Below are 19,016 nucleotides of genomic sequence, written 5' to 3'. Positions count from 1 at the left end.
GCCAAGCAATAGATGTCAAGTGTTGCGAGTTTCAACTACCTTGAAACACCTGACCCTTGAGCATTTCCCCTCTTCTCAAGCAAGACGTCTTTTGAATTGTTTAATCAAGCATTCTAGAAGAGGACGTATTCCACTCAATATAGCTACCTGGTTTTACCTTTGGTTGAAGCGAAATGGCTGGTTTCATTATGGTTTATTTTTCCTTTGTGCATTTGATGAAGCAGCGTCCTAGCCCAAAAAAGCATTTGTCACAATATCATCATTGATTTTTAATGAATGTGCCTCAAGACTGTTTTATTGCTTAACACAGCTGCCTCTGCAATATAATTCTGGACTGATACTCTAGGAATATGTCTCCTGTATTTGTCTCCTATAACAGAAAAACCAAAAGGAGCAGTTGCTTGAGAAGGCTGTGGCACGCTGATACTATTACCATAGTTGCTTTGGTAGGAAAACGAATTCTCATGAGTCTGTTATCACTAAATAATAGGACCTATTACTCTGTACTAGATGCATTTCTCCATTCCCATACCTTTTTCAGCCCTAGTCCTTTCTGACATTCCTTGATATTTCAAACAAAAAGCACCGGGTGCTCACGTGTATCCTTTTTTGATTTGATACTTGAGTATTACTTATGTTCCTACACTTGGAAGTGTTTCTTGCATTGCAACTTGGCTTGCCTTTTAACATTGTCCCCTGTGCTCCTTGAACAAGACGGTGAGGGTTTATTTGTTTAATTTTGTCAGCAGATACATTGGAATTAAAAAACCAGGGGTGGTATCCAACAAATTAGTTCTGTTAATGCAAGAATTACCATATGCACAACGTAACTTAGAATCATAGAGTTGGAAGAGACCACAAGGGCCATCCAGTCCAACCCCCTGCCAAGCAGGAAACACAATCAAAGCATTCCTGAACTTCTTCACCCTTCTTTGTGTACCATCCCCAAATCTGCTCCAGAGGGTTGGCGGAACCCTCCAAATTAGGTGGATGTTAAATGGGAGGAGGGGCAAGTTCTGCTGCTCAGCAGGAAATCCTTGCGCCAACAGAAGTGCTTCATTTAATAATAATAATAATAATAATAATAATAATAATAATAATAATAATACCCGCCCATCCGGCTGGGTTTCCCCAGCCACACTGGGTGGCTTACAGCCTATGTAAAAACATAAATCCTTAATAACTTCCCTAAACAATTTGGTTTAAGTGTAAACAATGAAATACTCTCTTTCTGGAACATAGAATTGTAGAGTTGGAAGGGACCCTGAGGATCATCTATTCCACCCGCTACTATGCAGGAATATGCAGCTGTCCCATATGAGGATTGTTTACATGGTTGCTGTTGGCCGTTTCCTGTAGGCTTCCATGCTTTGAGTTCTAACAAGATGGGTCTATTTTTATTTAATTTATTTGCATTATGCATATCCTACTCTTCTTGTTCCTATAATCTCAGACTAATGATCAACATTAAGCCTCCAACTCTACAGTTCTATCATTCTGTTAAAACAATATTTCTTTTGCATACAAACAATATAAAAAGACAATCAGCTAACAACACAAGGGACATCGCTTGAGTCAAATGCTGAGATAAATAGCCATGTTTTTGCCTAGTGTTGAAAGTGAGGAGTTGCTTTTTTTCCTACCCATGGCCCACGGCATGAAAATTTAGGGCAGCTTTCCCCAACGGCACCCTCCAGATGTTTTGGATTGCAACATACATCAGCATAAGGCAGCAAAGCTATGCTGGCAGGGGCTGGTGGAAGTTGTAGCCCAGAACACCTGGAGAGCCCTAGGTTGCAGGAGGCTAGTTTTAGGGTGTTTGAGCAGTCATAAGACTTTTGAGAGGAGACAACAGTTCAAATGCTGACAGTCCTTCCAGCTGTACATCACAGCCTGGCCAAAAACCAGTAGCAGGAAGGAGAAGTTAGCAATTGCATCATCCTGGAAATGGACAGCAACTAAAATTAAAGCTATGCTGAAACTGGTTTTGGAAAGGAGTGGACATTGATAATCAGGGAAGGGAGGGGGAGAGTATTTGTTGTGTTAGGACTGGTAGGATTGCAACAGCAGTTGGAAGGGAGTGAAGTCATGTGTGCACAGGCATAAGGGGAGAATGACACAGCGACTCAGGGGAATGGAAAGCACTTGTTGCGTACACACGTGGGCATGCTGTACTTCAGAAGAGGCCCTGGGTTTTCCACAAGACTGTGCCAGTCCTGTTAATTTTGCTCATGAGGTGACATTGGGAAGTTCAACTCTGAATACACCATTGTTTGTAGGCAACAGTGAATCTATTACTGAGCTTGAAGGCAGAGCATGGACGCGTTGACAAAGAATATTCTGTCTCATTATAAAAAGACTTTTTCATTCACAAAAGGGGCAGAATGAATTCTGTGGAGGTCTCAGTAGGAACTTTCAGTTGCAAGTGTGGATTGTGACTTGAAGCAGGGGTCCACAAATGTCCACAACATAGGAAGTTGCCTTGGGCAGAGTGTGGCCAGTGGCCCATCCGGCCCAGTGTTGCTTACACTGATTGGCAGTGACTCTCAGGGTTTCAAGACAGGAAACCTTCCCAGTCCTGCCTGGAGATTCCAGGGATTGAACTCAGGACCTTCTGCATGCAAAACAGATGCTCTTCCACTGAGCTGTGCCCCATTCCCCAAGTCAGCTTGACATACCAGCAAGCTTATATTTCTCCTTGCTCCCAATTTATTGAGCCCTCTAGCAACCGGAGAGGGCTGGAGGGGAGGCAGCCTTGCCTCCCTTGTGCAGACACTCAGATAGGAGAAGAATCAGCAGAACGAATTCCTGCTGTTTCTTATTTGAACTAAAGCATACCTGAGAACCTGTTTGCAGTTCCTTGGGAGCAGTGTTAGAAATAAAACAGGCGCCAGGCATGTTTTGCAACTGGCTCGGGTCCAATTGAGACGACATAAGAGATCTCTGGATGCCAGGTTGGCAACTGGGGAAAGCAAAATGTCACTTAGAGAGCGATCTGATGTATATCTGAGTTTCTAACACTGCTTGGGAGCCTTCATCACCAGTGGTAAAGGATCACTTCTATTAAGTCAAATGAAATGACAATTTCTAAGTAAAAGTATGGCAGAAAAGATGGCAGATTGGGAAGGTTTGATGCATGAAGAAGTAAAGGTAGAAACTAATATGTAGCCTTGTGGTTTTGTTACCAGATCTCTTCCTAGACAGAATCTGCTAGCAAACTTAAGAAGCGAACACTAAAGTAGGGCCAATGCTTTGTCAAATTTAAAGCATGCATTTCTGGAGAGCAGCACTGGACTCAAGAGTCTGCTCTTTACCAGAATATTTGCACCAAATCATGCCAGACCGTGACTGTGAGACTGTCTTCCTCCACAGCAAATCTAATGGAAATATGCGTCTCCTGGGAAGTTACGGCTTCTTGTCACTGTGGTGACAGCTTGTGTGTTGGCTTCCGTAAGCCCCACTCCATCCCCAGCCATGCCTCCCTCACAAGCACATATTTCAAGCCTTCTCACCTCTGCAATCACACACCACTCCTGGAATTACAAACATCACTGTGCAGGCAGGTAGCAGGAACCAGGCACTAACAGTATTGTCAGCACACCAACCCAGTTAACTACCGGTAACTTGCTCAGACGTTCACCTAGCTCTCACCCAGCAAGGTAACTCGAAGATTTATAGGGGCTGGGGAATGCTGACAACCAGCCAGCCCCATCACATGCTCCCACTTTGGGGACTAATTGTTACCACCTCCCTGAGGGGCCCCACCCAGCGATACTTGCTCACAGGATCACTACTTCATGACACTATGGACATAAAAAAACCACCTCATGGCAATCAAGTAGGGTGGTGCTCTTGTCCCAACTCCTGACAATCTCAAAGGAACAGCTTCCCTTAGTGGCTGCTCTTATATCATGCTAGGCCCGCCTACATAGCTCATGAACCTGTCTTCCCCCAAGATACAGGTGTAAAGAGCCAGTTGCTCAGCAGCAAGGAGCAGAAAACAGCTGCCCAGCTATTCTGCTAGCAGCTATGACTCCTAAGGCTAAATGGTCAAGGCTCACAGAGACACAGGGGTAGGGGAGGTCATATAAAAACATTACAAAAGCTTCTTAATTAAATGTTTGATCAGTCACTTGGCCAGCATCCCAGCCTGACTAAAGGGCTCACTTCACTTTCTCTTTACAGTTTCCAACTTTTAACCCTTTCATATTCCTCTTATACCTGTAGGTGACCCATGCAAATATTTCCTGCCGGATCAGTTATGAAACCCCGAATGTAATTTCTGTGTTTCTGAATTTATGTTCTGATATTCTACTCATTGAATATTTCACATTAAAACTCAGCATATAAGGGCCAGCTCTACACACCCTGCTGAGAACACTAGGAAACCTGTTGAGGCTCTTTGCCTGAGTAGTTTGAGAATACCGTACATAAATTCTGTTAAGAGCTGCTGCTAAATTGCATTAGACCTCCTCATACCTGGCCTGTGAATCATGAATCTCTGTGTGCTTATTGTTGTACTGCAGAATAAGTGCCCAATTCAGGTGAGAGTGGCTCTCATCCTCCCCTATCCAGTAGCTGGCAGGTATTTCTTGCTTTGTAAGTGGTTAACAAGTCACACTAGTGTCCTGTTTCTTTTCCTGAAGAGAGATGAGAGATTATTGGACAAAGCGAACAGGTAATTTGGAGCCACATTCATATTTACTCTTGCATCTTATGAGTACCAGAGACCTTTTGAGCTTCTGTGATTAGAAATTAGGGGTAAATTATAATTAAGCATGTACTCCCAAATGTTTTGCTCTGCTTTCCTTTGGACCACATCAGCGAGGCCAAGGGGGAGGGTCTTGTCACCTGGGCAACCCAGGGCCTCCATATACACTGCCCAGGCTTGTGCCCCAGGTAGGTCACTTTTGTGCTGCTAACACAGCAGATTGACTCATCCCCCCACCCAATGCACTCCATTGTCTCTTGAGACAGGCGGATGCCAATAAGTCCTATTAATATTAATGTGACTTAAGAATGACTGATTTGGGTTGTACCATGGCCTTTACACCAATACATAATACAACTAAATGCAAAGTGATACAGAGAAGGTAGCATGAACTGGTAATGTGAAGTATTTATATTCTTCTGCTAGCTTTCTATGTATCTTATAGTGCCTTAGTGTTGCCAGGTGCATTAGAGATGGAATGCATTCTTGACAGCCTCCCCTGAAACATTTCGTGTAGCTTATCAGGAATAGCAAACCACAAGCCACAAATTCAATCACTGTTTTACAAGTGATTGCTTACCACAAATTCCCCCCTAATGGCCAGTGCTTCCAGGCAGCAGAACGCCAGAAAATATTCTTCAGGTGAAGTTCACTAGGCCAAGGTTGGAGAGCTGTGCTGCTCCAGATGTTATGCAACCTCAGCTCTCATCATCCCATGACCATTGGCTATGTGGGTTGGGATTTGTTGGTGTAGAGTCCAACACCATCTGAAGGTAGAGCATGAGACTCTTAATCTCAGGGTTGTGGGTTCGAGAACCATGTTGGGTAAAAGATTCCTGCATTGCTGGGGGTTGGGCTAGATGACCCTCGTGGTTCCTTCCAACTCTACAATTCTATGAGTCTTTGAAGAGTCACAGCTCCTCGCCCTTGCTCTAGGCCAGGCACGTCCAACTCCCAAGAAACTGCGATCTATGCCCAGTATAAAAAAAAACTGGCAGTGATCTACTGATTGTCATTGGTGGGAGGAGGAGCGTGTGGAAGACCAGAGTTATTGAGGTTTTTATTTATAGGGGGTGGGGTGTGTGGGAAGGCCAGAGTTGTTGAGCCCAAGTTGTTGGTGCTATTTGCTGTTTATTTGCTTTAAATGGCCTTTGCCAACCTGGTGCCCTCAAGCTGTTTTGGACTGTTCGGCAAAGGCTGTCTTAAAAACCCTGGGCTGTGACATCTATTTTCAGGGTTTCTATAGCTGCAAGGTCTTTGATGTATAGCATCATTTATCAGGGTTGACTTCAGGGTTTTTTTCTTACTTCCATTTCTATCCTCCATGTGTACAAGGCAGCTCTTAAAGCCACAGCCACCAGTCATAAAATGTAAGCTTAATAAATGGTCCAGCAATGAAGGTAGCAGTGAAAAGCATCAGAGGCCAAATTAAGAAAATGCCTGGGGTAATAAAATCCTCGGTGCCTGTAGGTCTTGTGCAAGCTGGCCTGATTCAGCACTGCTCTTCCTTGTTTACCATGCCCTTTTAACTCTCATGAGAATTCTCTGTTCTGCATTTGGTGTTTAGGCATGTCATGCTTGCATTTCTGCCTGGGAGGATTTCACAAGAGTATTATATGCACTCAGTTGAAATCATGCACACTTATATTGTGATGGAGGTGAAGAGGCCGGTAGCCTTTATGAATGTAAATGGTTGCTTTAGAGATGTAGTACACTCTTTGTATTGAGCAAAGTGAACCCCTGCCCGGCTATGTGTTAATGTAGAAAATAATTTCTTTCTGCAAATAGATGAGAAAAATGCAGCATGCTGCTAAAAGTGAATGACCTGTCTTCCAGATTGTTACACTTATCTGCTGTCTGGAATCCTGCTAATTCTGAACCAAATCCTGTTAACTGGGATTTAAGAGAGCTGATCTAAGTGGCCTGATTGGAAGATGAAGTTTGGCTCGCCAGCCATGATTTGTGTGAGCCACGTGCTTAGATTTGCTCATGGCTCAGGGCAAATGATACGAGTTTTCTTGTTAAGAGGGTAAGATATACTGGGACCCAGTGCCTCCCTCAGCACCACCTTCTTGGCCTATTGAATTGGGACCAGGCTACACCAAATGTTAATTGCATTAAAGGAATATGTTTAAGAGTGTAAATAGCTGCCGAGAGACACCCTAAGCAGGATAGTGGCTGTTGCATTGGGAGGGTAGACTTAAGTCTTACTGGTGAAAATCCATCCACTCTCCTGCCTCTTATAGCTGGTTCCGATGGGAGCTTCCCACCCAGGACCGATAGCAGCTTTGGGGAAAGGGATTTTCACCAGGAGCATGTCAGGGGCCAAAGGGCTAATCCACACAAGTCTTGGCCACGGGAAGCTTTCATGGCAAATATATTCTTTCCAGTAGCACCTTAGAGACCAACTGATTTTGTTCTTGGTATGAGCTTTCGTGTGCATGCACACTTCTTCAGATATCTGAAGAAGTGTGCATGCACACGAAAGCTCATACCAAGAACAAACTCAGTTGGTCTCTAAGGTGCTACTGGAAAGAATTTTTTTTATTTTGTTTCGACTATGGCAGACCAACACGGCTACCTACCTGTAAATGGCAAATATATGTATATATAGCCTACGTCATGTGTAGTCAAGCCCCTTGTCCCAACTAATCAAAACGTGCAATATCTGTGCCCTCAATATGAGCCTCCTTTTGGTTTCTAGGCTGCTTATTTGCAACATGCTATTGAACACAGTAGCTTGCGAGCTCTTTATGACTATTTCCAGAATGCCATGATTAAACAAGCCACACCTTGCTTAGTCAAATCAAAGTGCTTTGTTCATAATCTGATTGCAATGCAGCTCTCCTTACTGCTCCTCTGCTTTGTTGCAGTCTCACTCCTAGCAAGTACCCAAATCACTCCTGCATTATCATTGTGAATGAAAACTGTGCAGCCTGGTTTACTAGTACTTTATATAGGCCTCAAGCAAATGTTACTAGAAGCTAAACTTCAGAACCTTGTGGGATTTCTTTTACTTCGTGTCAGGTTGCTAACGTTGGGATCAAGAGGTAGACTTAATTTAATCTTTTTCTCTTACCCCTGCCCTACCCTGTTAGATGAGTCACTGGTGTAGAAATGCCGTTAAACACTTCAGCAGTGTGTGTTGTAAAGTTGCAGTGCAGTGAGCTAGTTTAGCACAGTTAAAACTGAGCTGTGAATTGGGAAGCTCCTACTTCAGACCTTGCCTCTGCTATAAAGTTTCTATCAGGCCCTACACTCCCTTGGCTTCACCACCCTGCAATGTGGTGGTAGTACAAACCCATTTTACAGGATACCATAAGGATTACTGAGAAAGTATGCATGAAGCTTTTTGAATTTTTAGAAGTGCTTTATTATGAGCACATGGCTCCTGTGTCAACCTAGAGGGAGGGCTTGGGTGAAATACTACCACTTTGTCTGAGGTCCTGTGCTGCTCAACATCTTTAGAAATGGTTCCAATGAAGGAGGAGAGGGAATGCTTAACAGATTTGCAGATCACCGGAAGCTGTTGGAAGGGGTGCCTAAACACCATAAAATACAAAGTCAGGATTGAGTTGGATGGGTTAGAATGCTGGGCCACAACCAACAACATGAAATTCAACAGAAATAAGTGTGAAGTCTTGCATTTCACTACCAAATTTCAGTGGTGGAAATGCATTGTGGAGACAGACCCAACTCAGCAGCAATACATGTGAAAAGGATCTAGGTGTCTTAGCTGATCTCAAGCAGGACATGAGCTATCAGTGCAGCTGCTAAGAAGGTTAGTGCAATTGCAGGCTGTATTAATAGGAGTCCCACTCTTTTCTGTGTTGGTCAGGCTGCATTTGGAACGTGCTGTTGGTTCTGGGTGTTGCATTTTAAGGAGGATACTGTCCAACTGTGGTATGTCCAGAGAGGGTGGCTGGGATGCTGAAGAGTCTGGAAACCAAGTCATATGAGCAACAGCTGAAAGAGTTAACCTTGTTTAGCTTGGAGAGGAGAAGATTGGAGGGAGGGAGCGTGATGGCAAACTTCAGTTCACCTGAAGGGCTGGCATGCAGAAGATGGAGCAGATCTGTGTTTTCTCGCTTCAGAGGGTGGGAACTAGGCTGGAAATAGGAGGGAAGCTTAGCATCAAGAGAAGCTACCCAATGGTAAGAGCTGTAGAAGAGGCTGCTTGGGGAGGTGGTCTGCCCTCTTTCATTGGATGGATTGAAGCAGAGACTTGGTGGTCATCTGTCACTGCATCTGCGCTACAGATCCTATGCTGAACAGGGAGTTGGACTAATGACCTCAGGTTCCATGGATGCTTGTGGGCAGTGACATGCCATAGCTTACCTTTGGTACTTGCAAAAGCATAGGTGTTTTTGTGTACAAGTTGCATATAATAGAGGTGATAGTGAACAGATGCAGCAGTGGCAGGTAAGTAGTTTTTCTTTTGTTTTGGGAGTTGGTCACGGAAGTGATTCATTGTTTTGAGAGAGGGGAGTCACTATGTCAGCCTTTATGTATCTGTCAAAATAGCATTTACACATACTTAAAATTGATCTGAATGTCTCACGAATCTCTTTTCTTCTCCTCCTCCCTTTCTCTTTTAAAGTTGCAGGAATCATTACTGCTGATTTTGCCTCTGGTCTAGTGCACTGGGGAGCAGATACCTGGGGATCTGTCGATCTGCCAATAGTTGGAAAGGTTTGTCTTTTTATTATTGGGAAATGCTGTAGGATGAACTGGAAAGCAGCTAAACTTCAACACTCTTCAGGCAGTAATAGGACAAAATACAGTGGTGCCCCGCAAGACGAAAATAATTCGTTGTACGAATTTTTTCGTATTGCGGTTTTTTCGTCTAGCGAAGTGGCAATGACAGCCGCGCTTTCGCTAAACGAAAAAGGAAAAAAAAGACGAAAATTTTTCGTCTTGCGGGGCAGCTTCTGCTAGACGAATGCCTTCGTCTAGCGAGTTTTTCGTCTAGCGAGGCATTCGTCTTGCGGGGCACCACTGTAATATCGTTTAAGTAGGCAGAATTTGAGTTCGGAGCCACTGAATAGCTTGAGAATCCTGAGTTTCACCTTTTCAGAATTATATCCAGTGCAGTGATTGTATCTAAACTATTATTTGGCTGTTGGGAATATACTTTGGGCTTGCACACTCCCTCCAACTCTCTCTTTCACTTCTCAGTTTGCGGTAACCATGGTTGGCCAGATTCAGATTTCATGGCAAACTCTAGTTAACTGCAAACCAGGGAAGAAGGGAATCCAGTCACGCAAAGGGAGGAGGAACCCCGTGAGCCCAAAACACATTGCTAAAGTCTGGCTTTGGAATCTGTACCTGGTCAAAGTTGCAGGACCTCATGCTTTCAGACGTCTTAAAGCGTAATGGCAAAGAGTTCAAATTGTCATATGCCAACGTAGATCAAAACAACTTACTCGGGTGTGCATTCTTTTGGAATAAGATTATAGGAGCACATGCAGAATGTCTTCTGACCACTTTGGGACTTTTTAGTGTTATTGAAAACAAGCAAATGTTGCTACTGAGGTCTACAGTACACAGCTTGTGCTTTCTCTCCCACCCCTAAGCTACCAAACTGCTTTTGGTACTAACATTTCATCTTCACTTCACTCTTTGCTGTCTTAATGCTGACTAATACAAGTGTCTTCTCTGTTGATCAGACTAATGAAAGACCATTTGCTTTCTCCTTCCCTGCTCCCCACTTTATCCCATCTTAATACGCTTGGTGTACTTAACAGCAAAAAGGACGTGGTAACCCTAGGTTAAACTGGTTCTAGGTTGAGTGAGCCAGGATATATTGAATAGCAATCCCTGTGACATGCCCTGTTGCTAACTTACAGTGTGTGTGGTCAGCTCCCACTTCACTAACAACTTATCTCCTAGACGCTTGCATGGTGATCACACTGTACCTATAAATACAGACACTAACATTTGAATTCAGGCCAGTAACAGTGCTTAAGAGTTATCTGTAACCTGTGAGTCCCTGCATTCAAATCTCACCTCTTCCATGAGTTCACAGTGCGTTTGGAGTTAAAACAGCCAGCAGAAATTGCACCTTAACACTGTATCCCTGCTGGAGGAGCACACTCTACGCTGGATTTAATCTGGGACTCAGAGTTTGGGAAAGTAAGAAAGCTCTATTACAGGAAATGCATGCTTGACAGGAAAGATGCTAGTTCTGTCTATCTCAGGTGGAGAGACCTTGAGCCATTCTTGCTGTTGTATCGTAACAAGCGAAACACAAAAGAGGTCTCCTCTACCAAGGTGAGGGTGAAGAATCAAGTAGGAAATGAGATCAGCAACCTATGAATATGAGTAGCACTTGAGGGGAAGGTTAGCACAAGCTAGGTCAGAAAGGACAGTCTAGGAAACTTGGAAGTTCCTCTCTATCCTATGCAGACACATCAGCCTCTAGTTCAAGCTGTGTTGCACCCCAGCACTTCCAACGTAGCCTAAGGCAAGCCCACCATATTTCAGTATGGGGAGAGAATAACCTCTGTTCTCCTTACAGGTGGGTAGCCGTGTTGGTCTGCCATAGTCGAAACAAAATAGAAAATTCTTTCCAGTAAGCACCTTAGAGACCAACTGAGATTCTGAAGAAGTGGGCATGCACACGAAAGCTCATACCAAGAACAAACTCAGTTGGTCTATAAGGTGCTACTGGAAAGAATTTTCTATTTTGTTTCGACTCTGTTCTCCTAACCCAAGTCACTGTGGCCTAGAACTTGAAAATAAGCTAGTTGTCTGCTTGTGGCAAGAGAGAATTCTCTCCAGGTGACAGGCGAGGTTTGTAGGTCTCTTTTTGAGACCTAAATTAACTACATAGGTAATTTGTGGGCAGGGGTATCTAGTAAAAATTTGTGCAGGCTGTGGACTTCAAAGACTGACTGACATCTCCCCCACCCCCTGTATTTACTTTTTTAGGCTTTTATCAGACCTTTCAGAGAACATCACATTGACCCAACAGCAATTACAAGACACGACTTTATAGAGACCAATGGAGATAACTGCATGTTGACGGTAGTTCCATTGGCAAACATAGCCTACAAGCTGGTTTCTTTATCACCAGGTAAGTGACTATAAATCCATGAATAAACTGGACTTGCAGCTTCCACGGTGTCCAGTGAATAGGCCTTTGACCTCCGAAGAGACAGGCAGAATGAAGCTATTTATACGGGAACAGCTGAGAAGGCTGAATGTATATTTAAACCATAAATTGCAAGGTTTATATCAACCTAGTCTTAACTTGATATTTGAAGATAGGAACCACTTCATCTAGTATGTACTGTGGCAGAAGCAAAGGTAATCTGTAAGGTACACCCATGTTAAGAGATGCATCTGGTGAGTGAACCAAGCCAAATACTAAAAGTGGTGGCCCAAAGCATTCCTCTTGCTGCTAGCAAGTTATACACTAGTGAAGGGAGAATGAGAAAGATGACTACCTTGAGATATTGTGATCATTTTCGCTTTGGAAGTGAAACAAAGCCTATTTGGAGCTACCCTGAGGATTCTTTTATTTTATGAGTGGCTTAACATGGATGGCAAAAGGGCGCTTCCAGAATGGGGCTTGATATTGTTAATGGGTTGATCAGTTAGCACAAATGGGTTATATGTGGGCAATAGTGTTTTGTTTTTGTTTTCATTGGGGTTTCCCTGGGAAGCTTAACCCCAGATTAAATGGGGGTTGGAATATGGGCTGATACTCTGACACCAGAGATGTTGTGCAGACACTGAAAAAATTGCATGCATTGGGAGCACCCATCCCACCATGGAAGCACCCCAAGAGAATGTTTCTGGCGTAGTTAGTAGAACTATCAGTTTGAACTTGAAGGTCAGTTCATGCTTGGCATGGCAAATCTACCCTGATGCTCACAGTGCCAAATGCCTCAAAGTGGGATTGGAAAACGATATAGTCTTGTGTGTCTGGAGCGGTAAACAACACATGTCAGTATCAATAATTGGCTTGTTGAATCAGACAGAGCTCCCTCTGATGAAGCATTCTGGTGTTGTACTGCTTAACTGTAACCATCCTATAGAAACAGTTCTGGTATTATTAATATTTTTTTGGGGGGGGAGAGACCTATGTGTCTAGGCACCTTCTATTGCCAGCTTATTTCAGTGAGAGTCATGTGGATTCTACTCCCTCTTTTCTCCCCCCTTTCTAGAAGCATTACACCAATCGTGCCCTTGGGAGTGTTACGTCTTTGCCCTGGCTATATTTGGAACCTTGACAAACCAGATTCACAAGTGGTCTCACACCTACTTTGGTCTTCCTCGCTGGGTTATCTTCCTGCAAGACTGGCACGTTATCCTGCCACGCAAACACCACCGGATCCATCACGTGTCTCCTCATGAAACTTATTTCTGTATTACTACAGGTAAATAAAAGTGAAGCTTCTATTTCAGTGATGAGCAGACTTCAGGCTTATGAGATCTATTTTTTTCTGGGTGTTGTTTTTTAAACTAAAACTGAAACCCGCCAGCTAGAGCCAGGCGCAACATGTGGAAAAATGTTAAGAGTCAAGGAACAGGGTGAATGTGCTCAGCCCCCAGGTATTGGTGACTATTACTGGAATCAAGCGCATAGGCTCATCAACACAGTTACTCACTCCTGCTTTCCTCCCACATGGTGTACAGTGCCTTCCACCAGCCAAGGCTGGTGCACCTACTGTGACTCCTTTTGGACAGGTATAGCTTGCAATGCAGTTACCCAAACTTTGGTGGTCGCCTGTAATGCATTGCCTGTGCAGCTGCCACCTGAAACTTCCACTAGGGCAGCAACAGAGCTGCTGACTGGGACCAGTCAGTGGGGATATATCATACACGTGCATTAGCAACTTACTATTCCAACACGAGCCTGCTTGTACATTTAGATCTCTTCTGAGTCGCCCCTTCTGGGTGTCGACACCATTTTGGAATGAGGCAGGCAGCGACTGCGGAGAGAACTGTCATTGCTGTGAGTGCCCCTTCTTCAGGGATGTTCACCTGCCATGATGGGGAGGCACCTTTGCCCACTGGAAGTGCATATGCTCTCTCCATTCCAAAAGTCCCGGAGCCAAGCAAGAGCCACTGTGATGTAAACAGTGCTAAGCTAGATGGACCCAGTAGTTTGACTCAGTATATACATCAGCTTCCCGTTGCACCAAATGGGGACCCTTCTTTTCCCAGGCTCTTCATTTCTGGTTGTTTTAATGCTGCAATTCTATCCCATTTTAAATTTTTTGTTTTGTATGATCCGGTAAGCAACCCTGGAATATATTATATAGAAGTAAATTTATAAAAATGTTTGTGAGCAGAAAGCGCTTCTTTGAGTACACAGAACTGTGGGGCTAATGTTTTCATCCAGCGGTAGCTCTCTTGCGCCTCGCCTGGGTCTGGAGGGTCAACTTTTTAATGTGTGCAGGGAGCTGGTGCTGGAATGAGGGAGGTTGCACAGAGCAGAGCGCTACCCATGAAATTTTGGAATCCCTACATTTATTAAATCACATCTGTGTTGCAATCCTAATTACTGTTTACAGCAATACTTTTACACACAAGACATTCATAATCTGGGACTCGCAAATCAAACCACAATGGTTTACCGTTGGAGCCAACATCCCCCCCCCCTCAATTCCTTTGCAAATTTTTACATAGAATAAATGGTATTGGGTATCATTGTTTCGACACTTGATCTTCCTATGTTTGACAACAATACATGATTCCAGGGTTTATATCTGATAGCTAGCATTCAGTGATATTCAACACCTCATGTGCAATGGACTGTTATATTTGATCGTTGATGGCTTGTGGCATTTGGTATTTTGACAGCTAACTCTCATTCAAGCCCTAAATTACTTTTAGTTTTGTCATACTTAAATTTGTTTTGTGGCCAGATTCCGATTGATATGTTGAGCGACTCCAACTAACTGCAAAGTTTATCTTGCCACATTTCCTGTCCTTCACTTTCCCTGCAAGGGGAGAGCAGCAGAGTGTATCAGTAACACCTCTTTCTCCTTCACACAGCTACCGCAATATGTTCCCAATTTTAAAGGGGATCAGTTGCTGCTTTTTTTTTGCATCACCTCTTCAAAATTGGACTGGGCATTCTAGTTTTCAGTGGCATGTAGCAACTAATTACAAATGCATGCTAGTTGAACAGGAGCTGTGTGTAAAAGCTGAATTAGCTGGTTGGCATATGGAAAACCTGTACTAAATCAGACTTGGTTGACAGTTTGCATGGTTTGAAAGTAGCCCTTAAAAATGTGGTTAATGAGACTTGTGTTGTGCGGAACACTTTTAGTTTCAAAAATAAAACTCCCATCTAGGCGGAAAGCTTTAGAGTGCAATTGTTTATACACTTACCTGAAGCCAATCCTATTGAAGTTAGTGGGATTGACATCAGATGACCTGCTTCTAACTGAACCTACACACTACTCCTGTTGAATGACCCAAATCGTCATTTGCCTTGCATTTCACTTTTTTAATTAGACTATCTTAAAACAAATAAATTCAATTATCTACAACTGTACTTCTTCATTTACATCTGTATTCTCCCTTTCTATCGTTTTCCAGGCTGGCTCAACTACCCGCTGGAGAAAATCAGATTTTGGAGGTTCCTCGAGATTATCATTCAAGGACTGACCGGAGAAAAACCAAGAGCAGATGACATGAAATGGGCCCAGAAAATAAAATAAACTCTTGCCAGGCTTCTGCAGTCCTTATACTTGTTGCCAATATTTTTAAAAGAAAAAAGCCATCAGCCAAATTAAAGACTTGTAAAGAGATAATGGACTAAAGCACAATGCTTTTAAAAAGTGCTAACAGACTGCAGTTAAAGGACTCACTCTTCAAAATAATACTTGAAAATGCAAATGGCTAATTCCCATTTGTACGGAGCACCTTCTGTTAGCCACATCTGCTGATGTTCACCATTTTCGTCCTTGAGTCTCAAAAGCCATTAGTTGGAGAAGACAGTGCACCATTTTCTAGTAAGATATGTCATTGGCACAGTAAAATGTGTTGTATCAACATGAATTACCACTTTGAAAACAGGGTTAAGACCAATGTGGAATAATGAAGATAAGCAGACGAGCACTGCGTTTTTAAGAAGCAGGTTCAAACTGCATGGGGGAAAAAAATCAGCCAGAGGGGAAGGGAAGTTTATGAAATTGTCACCACTTCAATTCATTTAATGTTTGGTACACCTTCCAGTTGCTTCATCTTGCTATCATGTCCAGTCTTAGTCTATGTGGTGTGCAACAGAACATTTGGGAGTCTCGTTCTGCTAGGGGATAAGGATCCTTATTGTCGTGTGTCTCCTGAAATAAACAAGTGTTTTTACTTCCTTGATATCTGAGCAGACTGTTGCTGTATAAGCCTGCAACTGACTTGGTAGCAACCTGGGAAGAAGAGCAGAACATGTTCTGCGCAAGTGTCCAAGCATAAAGACGCTTGTGTTAGGTCGTTTAGTGTTCAGCAATTGGGGTTCTTTTCAGTATGATTCCTCTTCCAATAATCATTGTTCAAAGTAGCTCTAGGAAATTGGGCACATGATTTATATGTTAGAAAGGGATAGGTTAATGGTTGTATTTTTTAAAGGTGCTTGCTCATTCATGTAAATATTATAAAGCCTTAATCTTTTTGGTGTAACATGGATTAATATTTTAATGTGGTCTGAATGTATATAATATATTTATAACAAAGCACTTCGATTATACTAATTGCATTTATTCAGTCTCCTTGCAATTTTTATTTTTATTTTTATTGTGGTTTGAAGGTGTAACTGCATCTCTAGCAGGCAAATACAAATCACAGAGCAATTTAATATATCATGCTGATCCTGACAAAACCCATGAAGCTGTGAGTAGATTTCTTGATTTGTACAGAATACTGTTGAAAAGTCCGTGTTCTAGAAAGTAAATCCACCAAGGTAGATCTGTGGAACTCTGTGCCTCTACAGAACAATTAGAAATGTAGATATTTGTGCTGAAGTGGGTTGATTTAACTCAAGTTTCCCATTGAATACTTATGGCCAAACAGTGTTAACTTACAGATAAAATAGAGGTATTGCTTATGGTTTCATTCTTATAACCAAGCCTTTCCATCACTTTGTGGCACTGTGTACATTTTGTGTGATTTTCTTTATTTTATCTATATCACCCTTTGGCCTTCAGGACTTCCCAGTTCTCATCAACCTCAGCCAACATGATGGATTGTCATGGCCATTGGGAGGTGTAGGCCAGTATCATCTGGAGGCCCTGGGGCAGTTTACCACTTCTGAGCCATCTTGCTGTTATTAACAGGTTCTATGATATCTTTCACTCTCTGTTTAGAAATGGTGTGACCTTCTAAATATTTGTCTATCGGGGTCCTTTATGAACCACACTTTTAAGTTAGAAAATCCCAAAGCAGTTCACAAAGCAAACTCCCTTCAACCTCAAAACAGTGAGTTCACAGAATCATAGAATCGGAAGGGGCCACAAGGGTCATCTAGTCCAACCCCCTACATTGCCCAGTGTGGGACTCAAACCCACAACCCTGAGATTAAGAATCTCAGGCTCTACCAACTGAGCTAAGTTAAAACAATACCATAAACTTTTACATTTACAAAAACTGTCATAATAAACAACACACCGTCCAGGCAAATAAAATAATCCAACGAAAGGGAAGGCATTATTTACCATTGCCATCAGCTGATAATGCTAGATGGATCTCTAAGATGGCTGATGGCTGTCAACACTTGTCCTGCATGTTCTGGACAGCTCAGGGATTGAAGTATCTGCTTTGCATGCAGAAGCAGGTAGGGCTGGGTAACCTCAACCTGAAACTGAGGAGAACCACTGTCAGTCAGTGACAGTGTAGACAGTACTGAGTTAAGTGGACCAGTGGTCTGATTCAGTATAAAGCAGCTGTTGATGTTCAATTCCTGGATGGGTGTGTGACCATTATGGAATTGTAGAATTGGAAGGTTTCCCGAGGCTCATCTGGTCCAACTCCTTGCAATGCAGGAATCTCAACTAAAGCATCCATGACAGATGGCCATCCAACCTCTGCTTGGAAACCTCCAAGGAAGGAGAGTCCCCCACCATCCAAGGGAAGCCGTTCCACTGTCAACCAGTTCTTGCTATCAGAAAGTTCTTTGTGATGTTTAGTCAGAATCCCCATTCTGGTAACTTGAAGCCGTTGAATATTTGGGTCCTACCCTCCAGAGCAAGAGAAAAGAAACTTGCTCCATCTTCTTGGTGATAGCTCTTTAGATATTTGAAGATGACAATCGTATGTCCTCTCAATCTCTGCTTATTCAGGCTAAACATACCCGCCTGGGGATAAGCTGTGCCCTGCAGTCCATTAAAAGATAATAAACTGAGCTACCTGTTTATGTCTGTCCATTTGCATTTTTTTGTAGGATGCATTTTTATAAAATTCATAAACCACTTTTCACCACAAGGTGTAAGTCCCAAGGTGATTGTTAACAACAAAAACAGGACAACGGTAGAAAGGGAATACAGATAATATCAGGAAGCAGCAAAAATATAGATAACCGAATGCAGATATAACTAGAGCTTCAAAAAGCCTGAGAGAACAGAAATGTTTTAATTAAGCAACAGAAACGCATTGAAAATTTAACCACCCATGCCTCCAGGGTGAGGGCATTCCAGAGTAGGGCAATTACTAAGTCTGGAGGGTCAAAAGGTGATTTTTCTTTTTTTAAACAGGCAAATGAATATGGTGCCACAAAGAGTTGTAAGGTCATGTTATAAGAATTTCACATCCCCACACAGAGTGGTACCTGCCAGCAGGACAAGGAGGGCCCCCTTTGCCAATCTCAAAACCTTGGCTGGCTGATACAAGGAAAGGCACCTTTTAGGTCCCAAGTTGATGAGGCTTTTCATATGTCAAACACCTTAAATCGAGCCCTGTAGCATATAAGCAGCCAGTGAATCCTACAAAGTAAGTGCAATGTGGCACAGTTATCAAAAGTCCCAGACATGGACCCTTACAGCAGCATTCTGCACCAGCTGCAGTTTCTGGGCTGTCTTCCAGGGTAGCCCCATTTCAGTACTCAAGACGGGAGGTTCTGTTGCAAGCTATCACGATTCACAGACAGCCATAACTTCGGGAACCAGTTATGGACCTGAAAATAGGTTCTCCTTGCTGCTGAAGCCATGTGGGCTTCCAGTGACAAGGATGGATCTGGGAGCAACACCCCCCCAAGACCCTATTCCTCTAACTCTGTAAAAGAAATTAAATACCTTACCACCATAATGAGAACATTCATTATAAATGACAGTGTTTGGAGGTAGGCCTTTTTATTTTG

At 43.0% G+C, this 19,016-nt stretch overlaps 1 protein-coding gene across 2 annotated transcripts in view; it reads left to right on the top strand.

The window, feature by feature from the left end:
- The window catches only part of LOC117048997 (ubiquitin-conjugating enzyme E2 variant 1), a 54,925-nt gene that overhangs the window by 15,125 nt on the left and 20,784 nt on the right, over nt 1-19,016 (top strand). Inside the window, exons 3-6 of one of the 2 annotated variants that reach the window (XM_033153529.1) lie at nt 9,312-9,403; nt 11,645-11,789; nt 12,886-13,098; nt 15,272-16,427. In XM_033153529.1, coding sequence (XP_033009420.1) covers nt 9,312-9,403; nt 11,645-11,789; nt 12,886-13,098; nt 15,272-15,393 — 572 coding nt within the window. In that variant the 3' untranslated portion in view covers nt 15,394-16,427. Of the gene's footprint in view, nt 1-9,311; nt 9,404-11,644; nt 11,790-12,885; nt 13,099-15,271; nt 16,428-19,016 lie in introns of those variants that run through there. The other variant, XM_033153533.1, reaches the window with a different exon arrangement.

This window comes from Lacerta agilis, chromosome 6, assembly GCF_009819535.1.
Source record: "Lacerta agilis isolate rLacAgi1 chromosome 6, rLacAgi1.pri, whole genome shotgun sequence".
NCBI classification, from domain to species: Eukaryota; Metazoa; Chordata; class Lepidosauria; order Squamata; family Lacertidae; genus Lacerta; species Lacerta agilis.
The sequence above is the reverse complement of the archived record's forward strand: the minus strand, read 5'-3'. Positions and strand labels throughout refer to the sequence as shown.